At 45.9% G+C, this 25,974-nt stretch overlaps 1 protein-coding gene across 14 annotated transcripts in view; it reads right to left on the bottom strand.

Annotated features, from left to right (window-relative positions):
* The window catches only part of RAD52 (RAD52 DNA repair protein), a 51,486-nt gene that overhangs the window by 14,442 nt on the left and 11,070 nt on the right, over window positions 1-25,974 (bottom strand). For 6 of the 14 annotated variants that reach the window (XM_073320630.2, XM_073320650.2, XM_078849868.1 and 3 more), the window contains exons 2-11: window positions 20,607-20,695; window positions 16,989-17,090; window positions 16,419-16,512; window positions 6,615-6,682; window positions 6,222-6,340; window positions 6,041-6,116; window positions 3,131-3,327; window positions 2,100-2,233; window positions 995-1,072; window positions 87-326 (exon numbers count right to left, since the gene is read on the bottom strand). In XM_073320630.2, the coding sequence (XP_073176731.1) occupies window positions 87-326; window positions 995-1,072; window positions 2,100-2,233; window positions 3,131-3,327; window positions 6,041-6,116; window positions 6,222-6,340; window positions 6,615-6,682; window positions 16,419-16,512; window positions 16,989-17,090; window positions 20,607-20,693 (1,195 nt within the window). In that variant the 5' untranslated portion in view covers window positions 20,694-20,695. Of the gene's footprint in view, window positions 1-86; window positions 327-994; window positions 1,073-2,099; window positions 2,234-3,130; window positions 3,328-6,040; window positions 6,117-6,221; window positions 6,341-6,614; window positions 6,683-16,418; window positions 16,513-16,988; window positions 17,843-20,606; window positions 20,696-24,564; window positions 25,498-25,974 lie in introns of those variants that run through there. The other 8 variants (XM_073320718.2, XM_073320727.2, XM_073320661.2 and 5 more) reach the window with 7 other exon arrangements.

Here is a 25,974-nt window from a genome sequence, read left to right as displayed (position 1 = left end):
AATGCATGATCACTTCTACTTTCTTCTGTAGCTTCCTCCTGCCTACTCTTCACTGTCGCCACTTACACTCCTTTTACAGTACATACCTGGTGCACCTTGGTTGGAAGAGGGGCTGTAAGGCCTGTGCCTAGGGGACACCTGCCATGGTGCAGCTCTCATTTGTGGTTTCTTATGGTTCATTGTTTGAGGGGTCTTGCTGCGAGTCGTCATGTGATAGTGTCCAAGAGGTGTTGCAGGAGCCTGGGCTGCTACAACTGCTTTTCGGTGGCTCTCTGTATCAGTGAGAGCAGTGGTCTCCAGGGGGATGTCCCAAAGCTCAGGGTCATCTGGAACAATGCAAAGACAAACACAACAAAGAGGGAAGAGAACAGTGTGTCAGCCCAGCTCTAGTACCAGCCCCCCTTTTCCTCACTTGATGACCCCAGAAGGGTTAAACTAGAAAGGAGCTTGCTGTTTTCCTTTTGCCTGTTGATCTAACTCAAAATGAAAAATCACACTGCCCAAGAGAAGCAGACACTTCAAGGGTTCTGTCTTGCAGCTACAGGCAGTAAGATGGAAGGAGATGCAGCTGGGCTTTCTCTCTACTTTATACTTTCAGGTGTAAGGTTAAAGAATACAGGTGCAGCCCCAACAGACATTTCTTACTGAAAAGCATCTGATCTCACATGTATATGCACCAAGACTGGAATGTGTGTGAACCCTAATGGCTACAAGAAAAGGTTCCTAGAGGCAGGTTCCCTCTAGTGATCCTCTAATTGTAGGGGCTGTTAAACCCTCCTAGTGATGAAAGTGTGTGGCCATGAATCAGTTCACACCTCTGCCCAGGTCTTTTCCTCCAAACTGCAACTACTTCCCCCTCTAAGGGTTCTTGTTGCCACTTCCTATTGCTGAAGTAAAGATGGTGCCCACACCCTTTCCCAATCCCTTCATTAACTCCTGCCTCCACCCTGTGAACTAACAATTTGCCAGCATTTAGCTGCCATTCTTTGCTGACCTGCAAAGAACTCCTCTTCTGCAGTTGGTTCCTGTTGTACTGGAGTGCTGTGATTCACCAGTGAGGGATGAGATGCTGCTGGGCACAGGTAACAAAGGGAAGGTATTAGTGCTAGAAATGCAAAAGGACACCACCTAATTCCCTGGGGGTGAGGGGAGGCGGGAAGAGAGTCAGGTAAGATCAGGTTTCAGAGTAGCAGCCGTGTTAGTCTGTATCCGCAAAAAGAAAAGGAGGACTTGGGGCACCTTAGAGACTAACAAATTTATTAGAGCATAAGCTTTCCTGAGCTCACTTCATTGGAATGCAGCTGATGAAGTGAACTGTAGCTCACGAAAGCTTATGCTCAAATAAATGTTAGTCTTTAAGGTGCCACAAGTCCTCCTTTTCTTAAGTAAGACCAGAAAGGCCACCAACACCTGATACCAGATACTAGCTGTCCTATAGCCACTCCTTACCCTTTGCTGGAAATGTGGGTATGGAGGTAAGGTAGGAGATGGTGTTTGGTAAGGCTTACTAGGGACACGGGAAACATCCTGAAATTTCTTGCACCATGAGCAGAGGTTTGGTTAGCTCAGTCTTTCCTACAGCAGCACTGCCTAATGTTTTCTAAGAGGCTATGGGGCAAGTTTGGTCAAGTCCAGTTTGAGCCCTATAGGGAACAAGTATTAAAAACTTCAGCTTTCCTTTTTTTATAGCTTTCTTCACTCAGACAAGAGCTGGTAAAATTAGGCAGCCAATGAGGGGTTAACCCTGTCAATCATGCTCATACCCTGCACATAGCCTAACTCACTGGTGGGGGGGTGTTATGTCTACACTAGCACCTTTATTGGGCAGCTGATTGAAAAAAACCACACCCCTGCCAGATATAAGCTACACCAACAGAAGTGCCTGGGTGGACAGTGCTATGTTAGGGGGAGAGCATCATAGCTACTTTTGCTTGTTGGGGGTGGTTTAATTATGCCCAGGGAATATCTCTCTCCTATTGGCATAGAGCAGGTTCATAGGAGACCTTACAGCTGTGGGGCTGCAGTAGTACACCTGTGCTGCTGTAATGTAGACACAGCCTAGTTTGTTGGACTTGCAGATTCACAGTGGTGTCTCTTACTCTGTTTGCTGACTGGATTGGCTACTGTCAGCTGTTTTTTCTCCATTTGCTCCCGGAACTGCTGCTGAAGCTGCTTCTGCCGTAACTTCCGCTGGTAAGTGGCATCACTCCCACAGACTAAGGTGATGCTATGTCTGTCCCAAGAAATAAACACACAGTTGGATGGCGCTCCAGCTGCAGTTACACATTAGGAAGAGGGATGCTTATAGCAATAGCATGCCAGGGAAAATACAATAGTAGTTAGCACTTCTATCACACCTTCCACAAAGAGCCCTCCCCATCCCAACACGCTTTACAAGCATTAACTATTTACAACTTCAGAGGTGCTTGTGAGGCTTAGTTTATCCATCTAAGCAATGGTAATACTTAAGGCACAGCTAGGCCCTGTCCAAGTTCATACAGGAAGTCTCTAGCTAGAACCCAGCTCTCCTGCCTGAATCATTTACACAAAACTATCCCATACTCCAGAGACTGATTTGAAGTTAGTATGAGACAGTATTTATCACACCTTGTAGAAGACTGCAATTTGAGGAGCTCAGTCCAATGAAAATATTGCATACGTAGATGATTATTAGACACCTTGTCTGGTTATGTGCAGCCAGAAGTAGAAATCTAACACCCTTGGAACCTCTGGGTTCTCCTCCTGCCTGCTGCTGGACTCGTACTCTCTGGCATAGAGACCATACTATGCACTTTGTAATGCAGCACTCCCTCAGGACTGGATGCCCCCTAAAAGCCTACTGACAGTCACTGGAGAAATGTATGGTATAATAGCTATGGATCAAATATAGAGTTGGTATTGTCTAAATTAAGGAGAGAACTGGCCGCAAGATCACTGACTCAGGGAGCTCCACTGAACATGACTCATTCATGCTCCTGCAGCTACAGGGATATGGAATTTTGGGAGTGATTGGGGGAGTTTGTACATTTTAAGTCCCAGGAGTGACCAGAACGTGGGCTGGATGCTCATTTATAGTACAATATAAATAAAAATAATTAAACTAAAAAAATATTCTCCAGTTACCACTCACCTGGAGCTGTTTTGCTGCTCCTGCTCAGCTGTGCTTAAGGAAGCCGCCTCCTGGCCAGGTTTGCATGGGGACATGCTCTCACAGTGCTGGGGTTGCCATGCACTCTGCTTCTGCAGACAGCTACTGTATCTAGCCTTCTCTATTGCAGGCTCAAAGTCTTGCCTTTTTGCTTTGGCCAAATCCAACTCAGGAGGCAGCTAGTATAAGAATGAATCATAATCCATTGACCAATTCCCCGTCCCCCATCAACTCAAAAGTTACAGAGACTCAAAGCATCTTATAACAACATTTCATGGTTTCAGAGTAGCAGCCATGTTAGTCTCTAAGGTGCCACAAGTACTCCTTTTCTTTTTGCGGATACAGACTAACAAATTTATTTGAGCATAAGCTTTCGTGAGCTACAGCTCCCTTCATCGGATGCATTCAATGAAGTGAGCCGTAGCTCACGAAAGCTTATGCTCAAATAAATTTGTTAGTCTTTAAGGTGCCACAAATACTCCTTTTCTTATTTCATGGTTTGTCTCTCCCTCCCTAGCTGCTCTTAACCTAGGTTCGGGGGAGGTTTTGTCCTTTCCCATTTTCCAAGCACTGTTTGGGTTCTGTATTCTGAAGGGAGTTAATGTGGCTGTTTGCGGAGCACCATCACTAGCCGTGTCAGCAGTGTTTGTTAGCTAGCACTGCCTCCATACAAACACAACAGAATTTTAAAATATAAAAGTAGTTGAATCTGGACAACCCCCACGGTATGGAGGCAGGTAAGGTAGTAAACACTATTACAATAATGTTCACTTTACATAAGTGTGTACAGGCATGTATTAGATCTGGCCAGAGAATGGTCTTCACCCTCCAACCCAGGAGTAGAAACATACATCCCCACCCTTTAACTGAGCAGACATTTGGGGAGGGAGGCTAGACAGAGCAACAGCAAGAGACACTGTACCACACAGCCTGAACTTCTAAGTGCAGAAATCTAAGAGAAGATGGCAATGTGCTACTGACACTAGCTTTGAGCAATTACCATACTTATCTCTGAACCACTATTAACCATGGCAAATAGCCTTCTTTAACAGAAAAGCCACAAAATGACTTATTCTAATGAAAACTGTTCCAGCAATAAACAGATTTCACATGTGAATCTCATTCTAATAATTAATATTCATTACAGAAAGTTAACTGATCCACCTATGGTGATGGATACCCTAGAAATTCTTACATAATAATAGTAGTGAAGAAATAACAGATGGGTGGGGATGCTGAGAAGGCATTAAGGGTTACAGTGGATGTGCCACTAAAAAGGGAAATGCCATATTCCATGTAAAAAAGTAAGATATTATTCTTCAGTGTTTAGCCTTGGTTAAGTTAAAAAGCTTAAGTCTAGCTTTGGGTACCACCCAAGAGACAAACCAGAGAGTACTCTGAAGACAGCAACAAACTATAAGAGGTCTGGAAAATATCAATCTGAGAAAAGATTGATTGAGATCTGGGCATGACCAGAATCTGGGAGAAAGACGAAAGACAATAGTTAAAGGGGAGTTCATGTAAGGAGCGCAAGGGCCTCCTCTCGTAATGAAGCACAAAGTTTAGTAGAACTCTAGCCTCAAATACTTTGCTTAAGGACTGGAGGTCAAATTTGTAGGGCCATGGCCCATTGGTTTCAACCAATCACTTCCCCCTCCAACTCTTCCATCATGTATTTTTGGTTTTAAACATTACAAAGATGTTACTGTAGCTGTCTCTGGCCTATCAAAACCAGCCAACCTTAAGACAATCAAAAGAAAGCAGAGATCCCTCCTGCCCACACAAATTTGGGAGTTTGCAGTTTCCATATTAACTCCTCAGAAAGCTGCAATACTGTGTTTCAGCCACCATGTGGTACTGAGTGAGATTATAAAACAGCACCTCCTAGCCCACCCACCTGATTCCAATATGGCACCCTCCAGCAGGTACCAATGACTACTCCTCCTGGATCCTTCCCTAAGGTAAACATGCCCAGGGCTCTACTTCTGTATATAAGACTCTCTAGTAAACTGGAACTAAAGTCCGTGGCAAACCCTTCTCATTAGACTAGAAATTCTATGGTAGCTTCAAGTATATCAAAAACTGGAGTGGTTTTATTATAGTAAATATAAAAATGAATAATATAATCAGTCCAGGAGACCAGTGCAGTGTAACATTGTTTATTTTTCTTAGTCCCTAAAGTTTCAGTTCTCTGTATGCTGAAGATTTCTGCACTGGTATTTTACAAGCCGTTGGGGAGAGCTGAAGCTTTCGACAGCTATGTAAGCTTTGTTTAGACTAGAGTTCCCACTGTTGCCTACAAATGTGAAGGTGGACTGAGGGCAGTAGCTGTGGGATACCATACGAAAAATTTCTAGTGTAAAAGAAGCTCTGCTGTACGTAGCACACAGTACAGTGGTTTGAGTAATTTGGTTTGATATGGGACTGGAAATAGTTCATCCCTGTCTACAGTAGTATTTAAACTATTATCAACAAGGGCGTTGCTGGACCCACTACTGGTAATGATACAGAATGGTCTGGTGCTCAGGTACTATTGTGAGGGGAATAGTATGACAACCTGACTAGAACAGAGTAAACAAGACTGGAGAGAGAGAGAGAGAAACAGCAATGGGCTTAAGCTTCAGAATGGCGTTATTTTGATGAACTACTGGGAAAATCTTTTACAAAGAACAGTTCAGACAACCTGACTAGCAGCCAGCGGAGGCTGTGGAATCATTGTCACTGAACACATTCATGGCTAGACACATTCACCCACACGGCTAGCAAGTATGGTTTAAATATTATGGTTTCCATCCCTCTCGATACAGGGGGATGGAACCAATGACCTACTAAGTGTTCCTGGCAAACTAAATTACTCTGCTTTCTCCTTCTCCAAAGCCCCCCATATCGCACCTGACGAGGAAGTTTATTCACTGATCGCAGGTAGTCTTTGTCCAGAATGCAGTTCCCAAGAGCATTTCCAAAGCACCTGAGGGACAAGAGAGCTTGCCATGACTGAGAATTTAACGTTTTATTCTCACACCACTTGTGGAAATGTGCAAGTAGAAGGGCAACATACTGGTTCTCCACTTACTTGAGTGCCCTCTTCAGTCCATCCGTCACTGCTTCTTTCCTTGCCTTTTCTAGGGACAATGCCTTAGACTTCAGGCCCTCACTCACTCCGTAACCCACATCTTCATGGTACGATCCATCCTGTGGAGTGAGTTAAAAAAAATGCAGGGACTTTTGCCTTCATGCACCTGATTATAAGACTACATCTCTCTTATGTGGATTGTGTGTATTGAGTGGATTGGTATTTATTCTGTAGTAAGATCAGCTTTCCAGGGGCCCACAAAACTGTCTGGTTGGACACAGTAACATGGTGTGTTGCAGTCCGCTCCACACACACAGTAGTAGTGTCATTCATGGTTCTTAAGCAACGAGCAGTTCATCAACAGATGGAGCAAACAAAAATATATCCATTTACCTTGAGTTGGACTTTCACAAATGCACAAACTCCCACATAGAATTTGCCATTGTTGAGATCAACAAAATCTGGGAAGAGCAGGAAGGAGATGGAGTTATAATGGAGACCCAAACAGAATATCACAGGGTGAAATTTCTGTCTCATGCTCATCTTCCTAGGAAGCTTAAAAACTAAGCCCTGGTCTACACATAAAATTTAGATCAACCTACCTACCGTGCCCTGTGCACCACAGTTACACCCCCTGGGTACACATGGCTATGTCGACAGAAGAATTCTTCAAAAACCCCTTCAAATGATGTAGGAAGCATCTGTGCGACGGCCCTATAGAGGCATAGCTGCAGTGCCACACCTGTGCTGCTATGGTGCCCATAGTATGGATATGCCCTCCGTGTGAACCACCTAGAACTTCTTTGCAAAAGTACCTGGTGTGAGGTTGGGGGGAAAAGTTTTAAAACCCTTCTCAGGCAACTAGAAAAATCAATACCACTGGAGAAATACCAAGTTTCTCTATTCTGATCGGCTGGTCACTCCACAGCATCTCTCTTTAAGAAAAGGGGCTCCAGATCCATGTTTTTGAAGCTTCATTTTGGTGTGCCGGTCTTTCATACGGAGTATAGATTTACAAATTAAACTTTTCCCTCCCAGAAAAAAAGGACAGTTTTAACAGACTGACCTTAATAAAAGCATGTCCTGATTTGATAATCTGAGTGCACTATTACAGGAGTTACACAAACAAATCATTTGTTAAATGTATAACTGGTGACTTGTATATGCAATGGCTTATCTTGTAGGAATGAATTAAGCATGCAGTAATGATAACAGTCCCAGCTGAACTAATCCATCTCCTGTATTAGGATAAACTTCCAGTGTCTTTGAGTCTTTCAGATCAGCCGCCTTGCCTGACCCACCATTTATATTACAACCCACAACAGGTTAAACCAGGAGTTCTGACTCTCTATCCTTTCTGGTGTGTTTTCAGTGTGACAGCAGGCAAGTGACTTAAGCTTTTGTGCCTCAACCTCTCCATCTGTAAAATGGGACTAGAGACATTAACTATCAGTAACTGTAGTTTGAGAAGAATGATGGTACACACCCAGATTCTTAAGCTATACATGAGCTTGGAAGTTTCTGGGTAGCAGTTTCTGTTGGAGATGAGCAAATGCTCACTCACTGACTGCTTGAGCCCAAGTGTATGAAAGGGACTGTGTCTCTAATCACCACTTGGTTCCTTCCTACCAGAAGGAACCTGATCACCTCTAGAAAAGGATGGGCCAGACTACTCTGGGCAACAAGATACTCAGAGCGCAATCCTTAAATATCCAATAGCAGAGAGGTTGAGTGATTGTTCACACTGATGCCACTCTTGGTGCATGTGTGTCCCACGCACATGAGATTAAATTATTTCAGCCAGCAGTGTCATTGGGGCTGCACGCATACCTGATGCCTGTGATCCCTCTGCTCACCCAAGGGCATAAATGGGAAAAACAGGCCCTACAGTCTCTATTCCATCTTAATGGCTGTGGCTGCAAGATGGGACATTTGGCAGTGTCCACTTCACCTGCATACTGTTTGATTCACCTTAGATTATTACAATTTAGTTTTCCACTGAATGCATCCAATGAAGTGAGCTGTAGCTCACGAAAGCTTATGGTCAAATAAATTTGTTAGTTTCTAAGGTGCCACAAGTACTCCTTTTCTTTTTGCGAATACAGACTAACACGGCTGCTACTCTGAAATTTAGTTTAGTGTTAGTTATGTTCATTAGTTGCTATAAATTGGTTCACGGCTCTTGATTTGCAAGATACCTATTTTCCATATCTCAATACATTCAGCTCACAGGAAATACCTCAAATTCCTGTTAGGAACATCCCGCTACTGACCCGGAGCCCCTGATTGCTCCCCCATCCAGCCTGCTCCTTTTGACACCCTCCTCCCCTGCCTGCAGCCTAGCGGGGAGGAGTGGTCGACCTGCTTCCCCTTTCCCCTCCTCTCTCTGGTTTTTCCCCCTCCCCCCTTGCTCATTATGGCGGGGAACAAGGCGGGTAGGGCCCCTCCAGCAGACCCCGCCGCCCCTCCCCCGCCTGCCACCCTGTCGGCCTCCCTGAGCCTCTACCTCTGCCACTGCAGCCGAACCACCTGCTACCGCCCCCGCTGGGGCACTGGCAGCAGTGGACACTGGGGTGACCTTCGCTGCTGCCACATCTGTCGCTCCTTCCGACTCTGGGGAAGCCCCACCAGCTGGCGGGAAGGACCAGGGTAAAAAGAAGGGTAAGGGCCCCGCTAAAAAGACCAGTAAAAAGTCACGTGCTTGAGTCTTTCTATGGCACAGAAGGTTTTCACCAAATTGTCTATTAGTTGTGCACTTAAACTAAGGAGACAAGAAATCCTGGTATAGCCTTATCTCACTGATTGGCTAAATTAAGAAATACCTGACAACAGGCAATCAGCTCCGTTTAAGCAATCCAAAAGTTCTTAGCTTTGCTAGGTCTCAAAGTCAAGAGAGAGAAATCTATTCGGACACAAAGCATAGAGTTCACAGGAGCAGTTAGGCTCTCAGTGATCTGGAGTCTATCGTCCTCAGGACAGATTCCAAAAGTTAACAAATCTTTGTCAATCAGTGTCAAATTCATCCAACACCAGCAATGAGGACACATCTCAGGCTTCTAGGTCACATGAGCTCACTTATGTCACATGACATGACAAACTCCACCTTCACTCCATGTAAGAGTGATTCAAATGAATACATCTACCCAACAGACATTGCATGGACATGATGATTACTCTCCCGCGAAGTCCTCTCTTTGTTAAAATGGAGGAAAGATCATCTTCAGGTATGCAATGGAGTAACCTTCTCCATACATCTATCTACAAAGATTCCAGTGAAAGATGCTTTTGTTCTTGAATGGGGGCTCATCTGGATCACATGCAAATTCAGGGACTATGATCCCTCAGGAAGCCTGCTTCCACATAACATCCTAGAGCCCACAGCAATCTGCCTGGCATGCAAGGATTTCCTGCCTCTTTTTCAGGAATCAATAATTAAAGTGCTGACATTATAGCAAAGCAATGCACTGTATCAGGCAAGGGAGAGCAAGACCATCTCCACTCTGTCAAGGAAGCCATAAGTTTATGAGAGTGGTGCATTATACACCAGGTCACAGTGAGCTGTAGCTCACGAAAGCTTATGCTCTAATAAATTGGTTAGTCTCTAAGGTGCCACAAGTACTCCTTTTCTTTTTGCGAATACAGACTAACACGGCTGTTACTCTGAAACAGGTCACACCAGTAGCTCTGCACCTTTCTGGCTTTCAAAACACACTGGCAGACCAGCTAAGCAGGAACTCTTTCAACAATAATGAGTGGCCTCTCTCAGACTCAGTCCTACAGAGCATCTTTTGCAAACTGGGATTCCCAAAAGTAGATCTGTTTGCAACAAACCACCATACCAAGTATTGCACATTCTGCTTGAAGGGATGTGAGGCCAGGCTCTCTGATGTACCTTCCTTCCTCATCTCTTAGACACTGGGGTTGATGTATGTGTTTCCATGACACCAAGTGTCCTGAGGAAATGAAGGCAGCACCCTGGGTGCATGATCATGATGGCTTTAGCACAGGCCAGGCAGTGCAGGGACAGGATGGGCTGGGCTCTTGTGGTCTGGGGGAGTCACTCCCTGCTCTCCCAGGTCTCCTCCACTGCCCTCCTCTTTCTCCCTATTCCCCCCACTCAAGCAATACTAAGAAGGCCCCTGTCTCCTGCAGCTACACCCACTCCCTTTCTCCACCCTTGGGACTGAAAATCCTGATTCCCCAAATGAGCACGGCAGACATTGTTCATTCAGATAATCAGGATTTTCAGTTAACTGAAATTCGAATAAATAGACTTTACCTATACAAGGCATGACCGAAACAGAAGGAAAATAAACAGCAGTGCATCTCAGAACATGTCCCTGATTGCACTAGCAGTCTGTGTGCCATTCAGCCAACATGCGGTCTTTGGCATGGCTGCCACACATTGCCAATCCCTGCCAGCTATGAAAAGAATTAACATGATTTCACTGGAGAGTAAACACCCGAGGAGCCCTTTGGCCTGGGAAGGTTTGGACATTGCTTTGGCTGCCCACCCCCGACAATGTAATTGAATACCACTGACCTAGAGAATACTAAGTAATAGTCAACATGGACTTGTCATGAACAAATCATTCCAAATCAATGTAATTTTCCTTCTTTGAAAGGGTAACCACCATAGTGGATAGGTAGAAAGCAGTAAATAGGATATATCTGGACTTTAATAAGACTTTTGACACAGTCACACATGACATTCTTCTAACAAAACTGGGGAAATATGGTCTAGAGAACATGAGTGCACAACCAGGTGAAAAAACGTATTAAAAGAATAGTTATCAAGGGTTTGCTGTCAAAACGGGAGGATTCATCAAGAGGGATCCTGAATAGGTCTTATGTCAGGTACTATTCAATATTATAATTAATTACTTGGATGATAGAGTAGAGAATATATTTATAAAATTTGCAAATGACACCAAGCTGGGAGGGTCTGATGGGGCATCTGCCCCACACTGGCAGAAAAGGGGTTAAAAGCAGCCCTAGGGAGGCAGCTGATCACAGAAGGGCTTATGGGAGCAGCTAATCAGGGCCAGGCTGGCCCATATAAGAAGGGCAGCAGAACAGAGCAGTTTCAGTCACTCCCTGGAGCTTGAGAAGGGTGGAGGACTGGCTGCCTTGCAGGCGGAGGGCAGCAAGCACCCTGGGCAGAGCAGTGCTGCAGGCAGAGACCCAGGAAACTAAAGACAGCTCCTGGCAGGCTGCAGGATCTGCAGACTGAGGTCCTGACACAAGGGCAAGGAGAGTGCTGGAGCCACTGAAGGAAGGGGCTAGACAGTGGACTGCAGTTAGACCATGAACTGCAGTTTGCCACAGAAAGAAGCAGCTGGACCATGGACCCCAATTTGCCACCAGCAGGACAGTAGACTGCAGGTCCCCCCGGAAGGGGGAGGGGGGAGACAGAGTGTGGCACAACCAGAGGGCAATGTCATTGAAGAGGACACCACAGTCCTGGGAGCAATGTGGGTCCAGGAACAGAGGTGACAGCAGGCGAGACATCACCAGAAGAGGGCACAGCGCTAATTCCCTGGACAGCCAGCAGGAGGCGCCGCAGTGGTGAGTCGCACCCCGTCACAAAGGGGTTGCGAGCACATTGAAGGACAGGATCAGAATTCAAAAAGACCTTGACAAATTGGAGAATTGGTCTGAAATCAACAAGAGGAAATTCAATAAAGATAAGTGCAGAGCTCTGCACTTAGAAAGGAAAAAAAGCAAATGCACAACTACAAACGGGGGAATAAGTGGTTAGGCAGTAGTATTGCAGAAAAGGATCTGGGGGCTATAATGGATCACAAATTGAATCTGACTCAAACATGATGCTGTTGTGGAAAAAGGCAAATGTTATTGTAGGATGTATTAACAGAAATGTTGTAGGTAAAATACAAGAGGTAATTGTTCCGCTCTACCTGACATTGGTGAGGCCACAGCTGGAGAACTGTGGCCACACTTTTGGGTTTCACGCTTTCAAAAAAAGTTGCGGACAGATTGGAGAGAGTCCAGAGGAGAGCAACAAACCTGATAAAAGGTTTAGAGCAGTGGTTTTCAAACTTTTTTTCTGGAGACCCAGTTGAAGAAAATTGTTGATGTCCACAACCCAACGGAGCTGGGGGATGAGGGGTTTGGGAGGGGCTCAGGGCTGGGGCATAGGGTGGGGCCAGGAATGAAGGATTTAGGGTGTGTGAGGGGGCTCTGGGAAGGTGGTTGGGGTGCGAGAGGGTGTCAGGGCTCTGGGCTGGGAATGAGGGGTTTGGGGTACAGGAGAGGACTCCAGGTTCGGGGGGGGCCCAGGGCTGGGACAGGGGGTGCAGGCTCTGGGCTGGCGGTGCAGGTTTGGGGGGGGGCTCAGCGTTAGGGCAGGGGATTGGGGTGTGGAGTTGAGGCACGGGCTTACATCTGGCAGCTCCCACTCAGCGGTGCAGCCGGGGTGCAGAGGCAGGCGGGAAGCAGTGGCCAGACCCGCGCTGCTTCCCACAGCTTCCACTGGCCAGGAACGGCGAACTGCGGCCACTGGGAGCTGTGGGCGGCCGTACAAATGTAAACAAACAGTCTGGTGGCCCACCACTGAGGTAGGGACTAGCCTGTCTTAGCTGGGCAGCACTTTTGATGGCAATTCTAGCAGCCCGGTCGGCAGTGCTGACTACAGCCACCACAACCCACTGTTTGAAAACCACTGGTTTAGAGACCAGGTTGAAAAGACAAGTTGAAAGGAGCAGGCTTGTTTAGCCAAGAGAAGAGAAGACTGAGTGGAAACAGTCTTTAAATACATAAGTGTGTTACAAAGAGGATGGTGATTGTTGTTCATAGTCACCAAGGGTAGGACAAGAAATAATTGGCTTAGCTAGCAGCAAAGGAGATTTAGGTTAGATATTAGGAAAAAACTTTCTAACTATAAGGATAGTTTACCCAGGGTGGTTGTGGAATCCCTGAGATTAGAAGATTTTAAGAACAGGCAAAAGCCTGTCAGGGATGGTCTAGGTATATTTGATCCTGCCTCAGAGTGGGGAGATGGACTAGAAGACTTCTTGACATCCCTTCCAACCCTGCATTTCTACCATTTTTATGACTATCTCAACATCACCATTCTATCCAGGGCCACACTGTAGTTTCCAGTCCTGTAGTGACTCATGCATGTTTTTCACCCAGTTGGGAAGCTCCCTTGTTCCCGAGACCTTAATATAGTACTAGCAACATACACGATTCCCCTTTTGAGTCCTCAGCAACCTGCTCTCTTTACCACATGTCAATGAGTAGTGCGTTTCTTGTGGCCATTACATCAGATAGGAGAGATTCAGGGCCCCCTGCGTATAGTGTACCAGTTACTCTTAGACCTCATCCGAAGTCCCCTCGGAGTTCCACATAAACCAGTCCATTCATTTCTTGGTTTTCCTTCCTAAACGTCACTCTATCCTGAGTGAGGAGAATATTCACACACCCAGTGTAAAGAGCACTGTCATTCTACCTAGGCAGAACAAGATCATTCAGGAACACACCCAGGGTATTTTTGGCATTTTCTGACAGGGTTAAGTGGCAATCTTTATTCATACAGACATTATCTGAATGGATTTCCGAGTACTTAAGAACCTGTTATGAGTAAGGGTAGGAAAGATCCACTCAGTCATATTAGAGCTCATTCCACTTGGACTTTGTTGCCTGTTTGAGGAAGGCTCCCATATCTGAAACATGTAATGCAGCTAGATGGAGCTCGATCCACATATTAGTCACTATTCCCTAGTACAGACTGGCAGGTCAGATGCCAGTCTTTGTAGGACTATCCTGGAGTGACTATTCATGTAGGACTCCTAATACCGCCTCCAAGGAAACAGAAACATTCTTGTTAGTCACTCTGAGTGGAATCCATGCAGACAATTGACAAACAACACATGGTTCCTTGAGCTACAGTAACAGTGGTTTTTCAAGATGTGTTGTCCATGCAGATTACACAACCCACACTGCCTCCCTGCTACTTCATTCTCACACCTATAGGATTCTGTACTGAAGAAGAAACTGAAGGGCAGTTGGGCTCACTCCACCCTTTTTGCCCTTTGGTGGGAGCAATGAGGGCCCCTAAAATGTAAATATGGCCTCAATGGACACCACTGGCACAAAATAATCCAATCTCATGTGCCAAGGGTGGAATCTATGTGGCCAGCACGTCTCGAAAAACCACAGTTACTGTAGGGACTGTTGAGTAACTATTCTTTCCCTTGGGGTCTGTTATGGTTCAGTATCAACAACTGACACTGTGTATCAAAGTATGGAGTGACATGAAAGGATCCCACTCTATTTCAATGTCATGAGAAACATCTAGCGCCAGCAGGATGCCAGTCCCTTAAATGTTGAAGATCCTCTAGACCAACACTTTTCTAACAATGTGCTTCTCAGATCTTTGCAACACCAAGTCAAAACTCTCTTTCTTATCAGAATTCATTACTGAGGAAGCGAGCACCAACCTTCCAATCACCAGGCTGAAATGTTGGTGCAGGTTAGGAGCTTCTCACTGTAATCCCTGCACCAGACTTAGACTTTCAAAGTGAATGTGCTGATTTTTCAGTACTGCACTCTGTTGTATGAACCTCAAGTGTCTTCTCCAACAGATGAACTTTGAGGTGGCTCTCCTTCTTCTTTCTAGTGTGAGGGGTGAAAATGATGCAGACCAAGCATCAATATGGATTTTGTCCTTTATTGAGGCATTTAAAAGCAATGCTCATGGTCACCATTGTCACACCGCACAATGCAGAGAGACTACAACTAGTCTTTTTACTGGCAACAGCCACAACATGAATGGTAAATGAAGAGAGACCACTAGGCCTGAACCATGTAACAGACCTTAAGAAAGGGGTCAGGGCCAATGGAGTCTGACCCCAAACAAACCTGCAATAGTTCCTCCTAACAATTAAGAGTGCAAACTTAACTGAAAGCTAAGGCTACCCTAACAAGCTCAAAGGAGAATAGACTGAAGAAAGCATTGGGGATACCACAGTGTTTCAACTTGCTGCTCCTGCAGTGTTCAGGAAGAACTCAGGGCAGTTAGGATTGGTCTTCTTTCTGTCATCTGCTCAATGCACAGCATCAAGGAGTGTGTGCATGGCTCAAATAGGCACTATTAGCCAAAATTTTCTGAGTTTGTGCACCTGGGTACAGGTATCCCAAATATGGGGACACACATGAGCAACTACCCAAAGAGTGTCTCAGGACCTGGATGCTGGTCACAAGGAGGTATTTTGCAGGAAGTTCCATAGGTGAAGTGGGGGATGCATAAGTTGAGATGTTTGTTGCAGGTAGCAGTTGCGTGTGGCCATGACAGTTGGCTCAGGGCCTAAGTTCCCCCTAAGCTGAGCAGCCGCCTATTAAGCGCCGCGCAAGTGCTCAGGGCTGCGGCAGGGAAAGATGCCTCTCCCCCAGCCCAGAGCTGCTGCAGTGGGGAGAGGTGCCTCTCCCTTCCATCCCAGGTGCTGCTGCGGGGAGAGAGAGAGAGAGAGAGCTGGGGAGAGTCCTCTCTCCGTGCTGTAGCCCCAGGGCAGCCCAGAACCCACACCCACAGCCGGAGCCCTCATCCCCCACCGCCCCAAGCCCCTCATCCTTGGCCCCACCCCAGAGCCTGCACTCCCAGTTCTCACGCCCCCGCACTCCAACCTTCTGCCCCAGCCCTGAGCCGCTGCCCCCCTCCACTCCGAACCCCTTGGCCCCGCCACATGGATTTTGTTGTGTGTCACACATCACCTCCATACTGGTGCACATAACAAAATTAATTCTGCACACACATAGGAAAAACTAGAGCTGCTAGCATTAAGCAGGTGGAAGAGTCCAGATGGAATGGTTTGGCTCAGTCATCCCCACTTAGCTGAATAAACTCATTTTCAGTAACTCAGAAGTGCCATTACATAAAGCTGAGCTACTGAACATAAACAGAGTTTTCTTTACATGCAGGACAGATACTGAAACACAGGTGTTTCACCATTATTCCATTTTGCTTTCTCCTAACTGTCAAGGAGCCTGTAGGCTCCAAAATTTCATCTGCATCTTTTACAGGGTCTGTCATTTTAAAGGCATGTTTCCTGTTGTTTCAGCTGAACAGTTTACAGGAAAGATGGTTTCTCAAACAGGGACCACATTCTGCCACTTTACAGACCCTCAGTATGAAGCAACAGGAACATAAATTCTCAAAGCCTGGAAAAAGATACTCACCAACATTCTGCTGAGTGACCGAATGAGCCCAGCCATTGTAGCCAAACATCTCATTGGCCAGACTGATGACCCTGTGACCCTCAATATAACAAACCTGAAAAGAGGAAGAGTGAATTTTAAAAGGTCCTTTACAGTCATAGCTGTACTGCACTAAGAAACACTGTTCATTTCAAGAAACATTTGACTGCCTGTGTGCAAACAATGAAAAAAAGAACTTTTCCCTGCCAAGCCCAATCTCCAGAAGAAGATGGCACAACTGAGAGAGGTAGATTTAGCGAACACAAGAGAAAGGGGAAAAAAAACCCAAATAATTTACTCACAATACATAGCATTTATATAGTGATTTACATGTTCAAAGTACTGAACAATTAATTATTACTGCCCAACATCCTATGAAGTAGGTAAATATTATTTCCATTTAAAAGATGAAGAAACTGAAGGAGGAAGTTAAGTGACTTGCCAAAGGTGTCAAGAAATCAGTGGCTGAGCTAGGGACAGTTTCTTATAGTGAAGAATTCTCTGTCTTCCACTGCCTACCCACAAAGTTTCTGCATACACACTTGTTTGTACCTTCTGTCCTCCACCAGCCTGCCGGCTGCTGATGTACTCCGGACCCAGCCTCTGACGCAGGGCATTCTGGATGGCCAGGTATTCAGCTGCCGTATACTGGTACTTTAATAGAAACATAGAGTCAGACAGCTTTAGTTTCTTCACTCTATTAGCTCCCCTGCACCTGTCTCATCCTATTTTTCTTTATTGCAGTCTTCCAGGAAAAGATGAGTATTCAACTCTCATGCTTCAGGATGTAAAGGATAGTCAAAGGGCTCAGGAAGGAATTTACCTTGCTCCATGGGGTAGGTGTATTATGCTGGGGTGATACTGCTTGCTCTTACAAGGAACTAGAATAGATGGATCAATGATCTGTGTTAAATTCTATACAACTGTTTTCCAATTCTCCCAAGCAGCAAACATCCCAATTACAAAGTGATAGAACTCAGCCAAGCACACCAGTTTGAAAGAGTACCCTTGCTCCCATCCCTATGAAATCCTACAGCAGTTGTAACATGTGCAAAGTCCAGTCCAGGCTGCAGGGGCATGAAGCATAGCGGGAATCTCTATCAGCACCACTCATATTAGTCAGAAGATCAACTAGGTGTCACTACTTATTGCACTGGAAGAAATGTTAGTTATCATCTATACACACTCTGCAAAAGATACAGATAGCATTAAGTATGTGTTCAGGAATGTGGAGTGAGTGTTCCTGTTCTGCAGGTGTGTGTGAGGAAAATTCCAGCTCCAGTCTGAAGAGTAGCGTAGATGTCTCTCTCTACTCAACAGCACCACACTTCCACCTAACTAAGGAAGGGAGCTGGTCTTCTCCAAAGGGAATCTTGACTAATCCTCAATCTTGCTGCTCTATTCATCTGCAAAACAGAACTCAGAGTGGAATTTTAAGGGACCCTCAGAGCTGTGCTAATCCCCATCCTGCCAGGTAATATAATTCAAGCAAACAGCATGAAATTTAAACAAAAAAATTCTAATATACAATCATGAGGTTTTAACATTTAGATTTCAATGTATTGTTCCATTTAACTTTTTTTAGGAATAACTGTCCATTTCTTTTTCTGGCAGTTACACAGAAATATACAACGTCAGGCAAAAGGGAAAGAGAGCATTGTGTACATATATATACAGACATCATATTCATTAGCTAACTGAAGAAATAATGACATGCATAGGAGAATTCACCATGCAAGGCCAAAGACAAACTCTGTCTATTGGTTTCTTCCAATGGCTGAATGAAAACAGCCACCTTCTCTCCACCAATAGAGGAGAATGCATGTTTTTATAAGCAAGTCTGGGGCATGTCATCCACTATTAAGATAAATTCAGTCTGTGATGGGGTGTACCTACCCTGCATTGGTTCAGAAAGGGTTAACCACACGCTGTGGGCTGAGGAAGCCACACCTCCATGCCCCTACTGGGCATGCTTCAGATGAACCAGAGTATAAAAGGGAGTAGTATAAAAGGGACCAGTTGCGATGGATGGGCCTGGGTTCCCCTACCCCAGCTGCCCCGCTGGGACGAACTGCACTGCTGACTGTAGCCATTGGGCCATACTGCCCTGAGCTACAGGCCTGCTAGATAGACCCAGGCTAATAGGCCAAACTGCCCTGAACAATAGGACAGCCTTGTGGACTCTGGCCACTGGGCCGCACTGAAGGGCGGGCTGCATTGACTCTGACCACTGGGCCATGCTGCACACAGTGCGTGTGACTAAGATGGGGCCCAGTGACGACCCTGAGACCTTTGTGACATTCAAACAGGTCGCCAGCCACAGTGGCCACCAGTACAGTGGGCTACCCTCCTGGCACTGTACTTAACTGGCCCACCCCAAATCGCCTACCAGAACTTATACCCCCATCAGGCACTGCGATACAACAAAGTGAAGGCAGCCACCCTGGACCAGGCTGGTGTCAGTCCTGAGATGTACTGCCAACGACTCTACTGCAAATAGTCCCTGCCCAGGGCCAGGCCGCAGCCCAGCAACTCTGGGACTACCGCTGGTGGTAACTGGAATCAGAGAAATGGACCAGAATCCAAGTGGTGGAGATGGTGGCACTGGAGCAGTTTACCCAGATCCTACCCGCTGGGGGAAGGAATGGGTGCAATGGCACTGTCCGGCAACCCTTGCTGAACTTGTCTTCTTATTGGAAGACTTCGTGACCGCTGAGGGTCAGAGCAGCAAGCCTGTAGAGCAGGGAGCCCAGGAAACTGGGGTCATCCAGCCAAGTGGGGACCACAAAAGGCCAATGTAAGAACCTCTGCTGCCAACCCAGGCCACCAGCAACTATGACAAACCCTGACACAAGGTGACTGAGTGACCTTCCCGGGACAGACTAGTCTGAGGAGTCGCCATATTATCACCATCCTAGGTCAGAAGGCACGAAATAACCACCGACCACTCCTTAAGAGGATGGCAAGAGCCATCCAAAAAGAACTGCAAACTAAGCTGTCCCTAAGGGTAGTAGAGGAATCTCAGAGAGAGTGGCGGAACCCGATAGTACTGGTCCCAAAGCTTGTTAGTGCCATCAGATTTTGTATCGATTTCAGGAAAGTTAATGCTATTTCCTGGACTGACACCTACCCAAAGCTTCAGGTAGATGAGCTCCTCGTGTGGCTGGGTAGTGCTTAGTTCATCTCAACATCACATCTAACTAAGGGGTACTGGCGAATACCCCTGACACTGGCCTCCTGTGAGAAGGCTGCCTTCCCTACCCTGTTTGGCTTATACCAATTTATCATGATGCCGTTTGGGCAGCATGGAGCCGCAGCCACTTTTCAGTGACCAATGAAACAAATATTACAGCCACACAACCAAGATCTGGAAGCCAGTTGGGTTAAGGCTCCAGCAGACCCCCAGCTGACCACCGCTGCCGACAGAGGAGAGACAACAGAGGCCACAAGACTACCAGACTTGGAAGGAAGCGTAGGAAGCAACCCAGGGATCAGGACTAAGGTACTGGGTGACCAAGACTGATTGTGGAAGCACTGTTTCCTAGTCCTGGGTTGGGACCCAGTGGAGCAGGGTGGGCCTGGGTCCCCCTACGCTGGCTGCCCTACCAGTGGGGCAGCTGATGCCCAGAGGGGCGAACCGTGCAGCAGAATGCCTGCCCCACTGACCTTAGCCATTGGGCCATGTTGCTCTGAGCTACAGGGCTGCTAGAAAGACTCGGGCCATGAGGTCGAGCAGCCCTGAACAAAAGGACAGCCTTGGGGACTCTGGCCATTGGGCTACATTATCCTAGGGGCCAGAGCAGCTGTGGTGACATGGGAGGCCAAGCTACTTGGGCTGCTAAAATCTCTGCTTTGATCTCCCCACAACCCAGTGCCCCATAATGGGGTATACCTACTCCACGACACAGTCCAGTTCATCAGAGAAAGAAAAACATTCGTCCTGTCCTTTAAAAAATAATTCAAGGCCCTTTCTCCAAGTAATTCAGATAAAAGCTAGTAGTGTTGGAGAGACAGCTCTGCCACTAGCAGGGGAAAATGTAATGAGGATGAAGATTATCATGGTGAGGATGACAGGTATGTTATGCATTAAAAACAATTAAGTGATTTGTGATATTTCCTGAAGTGCAAGAGGAAGACTTCCAGCTCTGTTCTAGATGAAGAGAGACTGACCTGCCCAAAGCACACAGCAGAGCTGCCACTGTTGGAACCAATCTTGCTGGTGTGGCTTCCATTGTTTGTCCCCTGACTTTCAGACATTCCTAAAGACAAAGGAAAGAAAACAAATCAAAAACACTGAATCATCGTCATTGGCAAAAACAAAACCCAAAAAACACCTGAATAGAAAGCAACAGATACAATAGTCTCACTGAAGACTTTTAGGATTGTAGTCTAGAAGAGACTTAGTACGTAGTCCATCCCACTATAAGCATGCAGTAAAAAATCCCTTCATACAGGATGCATGAGATATTATATCAATATTTTACTTTGAATTCTAATGAGCAACCGCAGTTACAACAGAAATTCATTTTGTGATTAATTCATTTTTTGCTTCCCAAAAGCAAATCTAACAGATCCCAGCAACATAACCACTTTTCTTAAACATAATCTACAGTGTTATAACTTTGTTAACTTCTGGTAGAGATGGGCCTTTGCTACTTTTTCCCCCATCCATACCCTCAACCTGTTTTATCTCCCCCATTCATTGTTCCCCTCAGGGCTTTTTCCACGTGGAAGTTATGGTGTGAATTTAAAACACAATATTTATTCTGCACTAACTCTCCATGTGGACACTGCAATTGCACTGAGAATCCCTTTGTCTGGTTTATCTTAGGGCCTGTCTACGCTACAAAATTAAGTTGACTTTATCTAATTCAACCAAATTAGATAAGTTGATTGTGCATGGCCACACCATGCTCATTGTCTCAATGGAGTGCATCCTCACTAGCAGTGCCTGCATCAGTGCACAAAGCAGTGCATTGTGGTTAGCTATCCCAAAGTGCAACTTGCTGCAGTGTGTTTTGGGAAGTTTGTGCAATGCCTCATGGGACCAAAACATTGTCGCAGGAGAGAATGGGAACATTGCGTCAGCATCCCATGATGCACTGGGCTCCCTCCCTCATATCAATGGCAAACAACCCAGTGGTTTTCGTGCCTTAAAATTGCCACGCATATGCCATAACCCCAGAACCATGGAGCCTGCTCGGTGTGAGCAACTCAAACACCTTGCGCCTTCTCCTGCAGAATTTCCAGAGCTGAAGTAGGGTCCGCCGTGCAGAACATAGCTATGTTCTGCTATCAGCCCTGTTGCAAGCCATTGAAAGAAACAATTCACAGTTGCTGCTGGCAGTCACAGACCAGCTGCACTCTATTGAGCGCCATTTCTGGTCCCATGAAACAGGCACTGACTGGTGGGACTGCATTGTTTTGCAGGTATGGGATGACGAATAGAGGCTGCAGAACTTTCGAATGCAGAAGGCCACCTTCCAGGAACTTTGTGCAGAGCTTTCCCCTTACCTGCAGTTCAGCAACACAAAAATGAGAGCTGCTCTGACAGTGGAGAGTTAGTGGGGATTGCGATTTGGATGCATGCAACGCCGGACAGTTACCGGTTAGTGGGGAATCAGTTTGGAGTAGGTAAATTAACCATGGAAGCTACTGTGCTCCAAGCGTACAGGGCCATTAATCGACTTCTGCTATGAAGGGTAGTGAGTCTGGGAAATGTGCAGGACATAGTGGATGGTTTTGCTGCAATGGGGTTCCTTAATTGCGATGGGGTGATAGATGGCACACATATCACCATCTTGGCACTAGAACACCTTGCCAAGGAGTACATAAACCAAAAGGGATACTTTTCTAAGTGTTGCAAGCGCTGGTGGATCACAAGTGCTGTTTCACCAATGTCAGCGTAGGATGGTCGGGGAAGGTTCATGACGACTGCATCTTTAGGAACTTGGGTCTGTTCAAAAAGCTGCAATCTGGGATTTTCTTTCCAGACCACAAAATGTACATTGAAGATGTTGAGAAGCCTACAGTTATCCTGGGGAGCCCAGCCTAGCCCTTGCTCCCATGGCTTATGAAGCCATGCACTGGCCATCTGGACAGTAGTAAGGAACGGTTGAACTATAGGCTCAGCAAATGCAGAATGGTGGTTGAATGTGCCTTTGGTCATTTAAAAGGGCGCTGGAGAAGTTTACTAACAAAGTTGGACCTTAGTGAAGACAACATCCCCATGGTTATAGCTGTCTGCTGTGTGCTCCATAATATCTATGGGGAAAAAGAGGGGGAAAATTTTCTGCAGGGATGGGCACTTGAGACAGATGGCATGGCACCCATTTTTGAGCCACCAGACACCAAGGCAATAAGAAGAGCCCAGCAAGGGGTGCTGCGAGGCTTTGAAAAGCTGTTTCAATAATGAGTCACAGTAATGTGAGCTGCTCGTCTACATTGTGCTTTCCCAAACCTTCACCTGGCTTGTATCACTGTCCCTGTAAAGCCAACCCCCTGCCCAAGCCCACTGCTTCTACTCAATAAAGAACATTTATTTCTCGAATCCATTTACTTTATTTAACAAACATAAGTAAAGAGGGAGAACAGAAAAAAAAGGTAACCTTGGGGAAAAGGGGTTGTAAAGTTGGAATGGTAGAAACATTTTCAGCTGTGTAATACAACACCACATTCCAGATCATCAAAGGTCTGTGAATGGGCACCTTCTGTGAGATCAGTCTCTTGAGGGTAAAAGAGGTGGAAAGGAAGGAGATGCTGCAAGACCCGGTCCTTATGCTGCTATGCTGTGTACTGCAACGATGCCAGCAGAATTAATTCAGAAGTTGCGTGGGAAAGTGCCCTACCATGGTGGAAGAAATAAGACTGCCCTGCCCAGAAACCTTCTGCAAAGGATCGCAGAGTACCTCCATGAAAGTTTCCTAAAGATATCCAAGGAGGATTCCTGGGCTATCCCAGTCCACATAAACAGTCTTTTCTGGGGGCCACCCTTTGCATAGCTGGAGCGGCCTCTTGTAAGCAGAGAACATCACCACCTCGCTTTTTCTTCACAGTAAACATGCAATAGCATCAAATGTGTGGGCCTGCTAAAGTTTAACTGGACTTTGATTGTATACTCACCAGAGGTGCCTTCCCTGGCATCATGGTCAGCCACAGTGATGTTCTGCAACCCACAGGGCTTTAGGGTTAAAAATATTTCCTGGCTCTTGGGGAGAATGGATCCATCGCTCGCCTGTCTCCCATTTTCCTCCTCCTCCTCCACCATATAATCCTCCTTGTTGTCCCTAGACTCTTACACCTGTGAGGTGTTGTCATAAATATAAAGGGAAGGGTAAACCCCTTTAAAATCCCTCCTGGCCAGAGGAAAACTCCTCTCACCTGTAAAGGGTTAAGAAGCCAAAGGTAACCTCACTGGCACCTGACCAAAATGACCAATGAGGAGACAAGATACTTTCAAAAGCTGGGAGGAGGGAGAGAAACAAAGGGTCTGTCTATATGCTGTTTTTGCCGGGGATAGACCAGGAATGGAGTCTTAGAACTTTTAGTAAGTAATCTAGCTAGGTATGTGTTAGATTATGATTTCTTTAAATGGCTGAGAAAAGAATTGTGCTGAATAGAATAACTATTTCTGTCTGTGTATCTTTTTTGTAACTTAAGGTTTTGCCTAGAGGGATTCTCTATGTTTTGAATCTAATTACCTTGTAAGGCATCTACCATCCTGATTTTACAGAAGGGATTTCTTTACTTTTATTTACTCCTATTTCTATTAAAAGTCTTCTTGTAAGAAAACTGAATGCTTTTTCATTGTTCTCAGATCCAAGGGTTTGGGTCTGTGGTCACCTATGCAAATAGGTGAGGCTCTTTATGCAACATTTCCCAGGAAAGGGGGGGGGGGTGCAAGTGTTGGGAGGATTGTTCATTGTTCTTAAGATCCAAGGGTCTGGGTCTGTAGTCACCTAGGCAAATTGGTGAGGCTTTTTACCAAACCTTGTCCAGGAAGTGGGGTGCAAGGTTTTGGGAAGTATTTGGGGGGAAAAACGTTTCCAAACAGCTCTTCCCCAGTAACCAGTATTTGTTTGGTGGTGGTAGCGGCCAATCCAAGGACAAAGGGTGGAATATTTTGTACCTTGGGGAAGTTTTGACCTAAGCTGGTGAAGATAAGCTTAGGAGGTTTTCATGCAGGTCCCCACATCTGTACCCTAGCGTTCAGAGTGGGGGAGGAACCTTGACAGGTGTCCACGTTGCTTGTGGGGGTGCTGAGAGAATCACATGCAGCTCATTGAAGAACTGGCATGTGTGGAGCTCAGCACCAGAACAACTGTTCGCCTCCTTTGCCTTCTGGTACGCTTGGCGAAGTTATTTTATTTTCAGACAGAACTGCTGCGTGTCCCCCCCCATTCCACGAGCGATCTTTGCACAGATGTTAGCTTTTCTTCTGATGGATCGGAGCTCTGCTTGCACAGACTCTTCTCCCCACACAGCAATGAGATCCACCACCTCCTGTGCAGAACAAGCAGAAGCACATTTGGGGCGTGTAGTCTCTATGATCAGCTGTACTGAAGCTGGCATGCTCCCAATGCTGATCAAACAGGAAATGGAAAATCAAAAATTCCCAGGGTTTTAGCAGGGGAAGGGCTGTTTCCTGTGTACCTGGCTGCAGTGCAGCGGAATTGAAAATGATCTCCAGAGTGGTCACAGATGAGCTTTGTGGAACACCACCTGGAGGCCAATTAAGTTGAATTACACGACACTATATCTGAACTATCTCACAGCTGACCCATGAAAATTGAATTAAGGGCTACGCCTCTTGCAAAGGTGGACTACAGAAGTCGACAATAGAGGCAATTTAGGTCAGCATAAAGGACCCGGTAGTGTAGACACATACATTAACAGGTCGACTTAAAGCGGCTTCCTTCGACCTAATTTTTTAGCATATACCAGGCCTTAGTCTACTTTAGAGAGGATTAAGCTAAGCCACAAAAAAAGCACTCTGAGGGCATGTCTACACAGAGCAGCAATCAGCACTACAGGAATGTGATTTCTAAAGCAGAATGTGTTGCACACTAATTGGTCTGGGTGGGCTCTGCTGGTGCACACTAAAAGTCCCTTAGTGCACACTACTAGTCCGCTTTAGAAATCACATCCCCATAGTGTGCATTGCTGCACCACATAGACAAGCCCAAAGTCTTTGTTTCCAATTCTTTTGCCTTACTCATTGACTTCAACTGCTTTTCAAGCTCTTGACACATTTCAACCAAGAGATAGCCACATTTTTTTGTGGTGGGTGAAGTGACTCTTTCTATTCCAGCAGAATAGAAACCAGTTTGCACTTCATATATGTAGTTCCCTTGGTCTTCACTCATAAACAGGATTATTACACATGGGCTACCTTGAATACATCATCAGCTATTCTTAGTAGCAGCAGTTCTTTCTTTAGGAGGTCTCTTCACTTGTTGGAACAGGTGTGGCTACCCTAAGAAGTCCCATTTATAATCACCTTTCTTTGTAAGACTATTTGAATATTCTATATTTTATC

Source organism: Lepidochelys kempii, chromosome 1 (assembly GCF_965140285.1).
Source record: "Lepidochelys kempii isolate rLepKem1 chromosome 1, rLepKem1.hap1, whole genome shotgun sequence".
NCBI lineage: Eukaryota > Metazoa > Chordata > Testudines > Cheloniidae > Lepidochelys > Lepidochelys kempii.
Note: the sequence above shows the minus strand (reverse complement) of the source record. Positions and strands in the feature narration are given on the sequence as shown.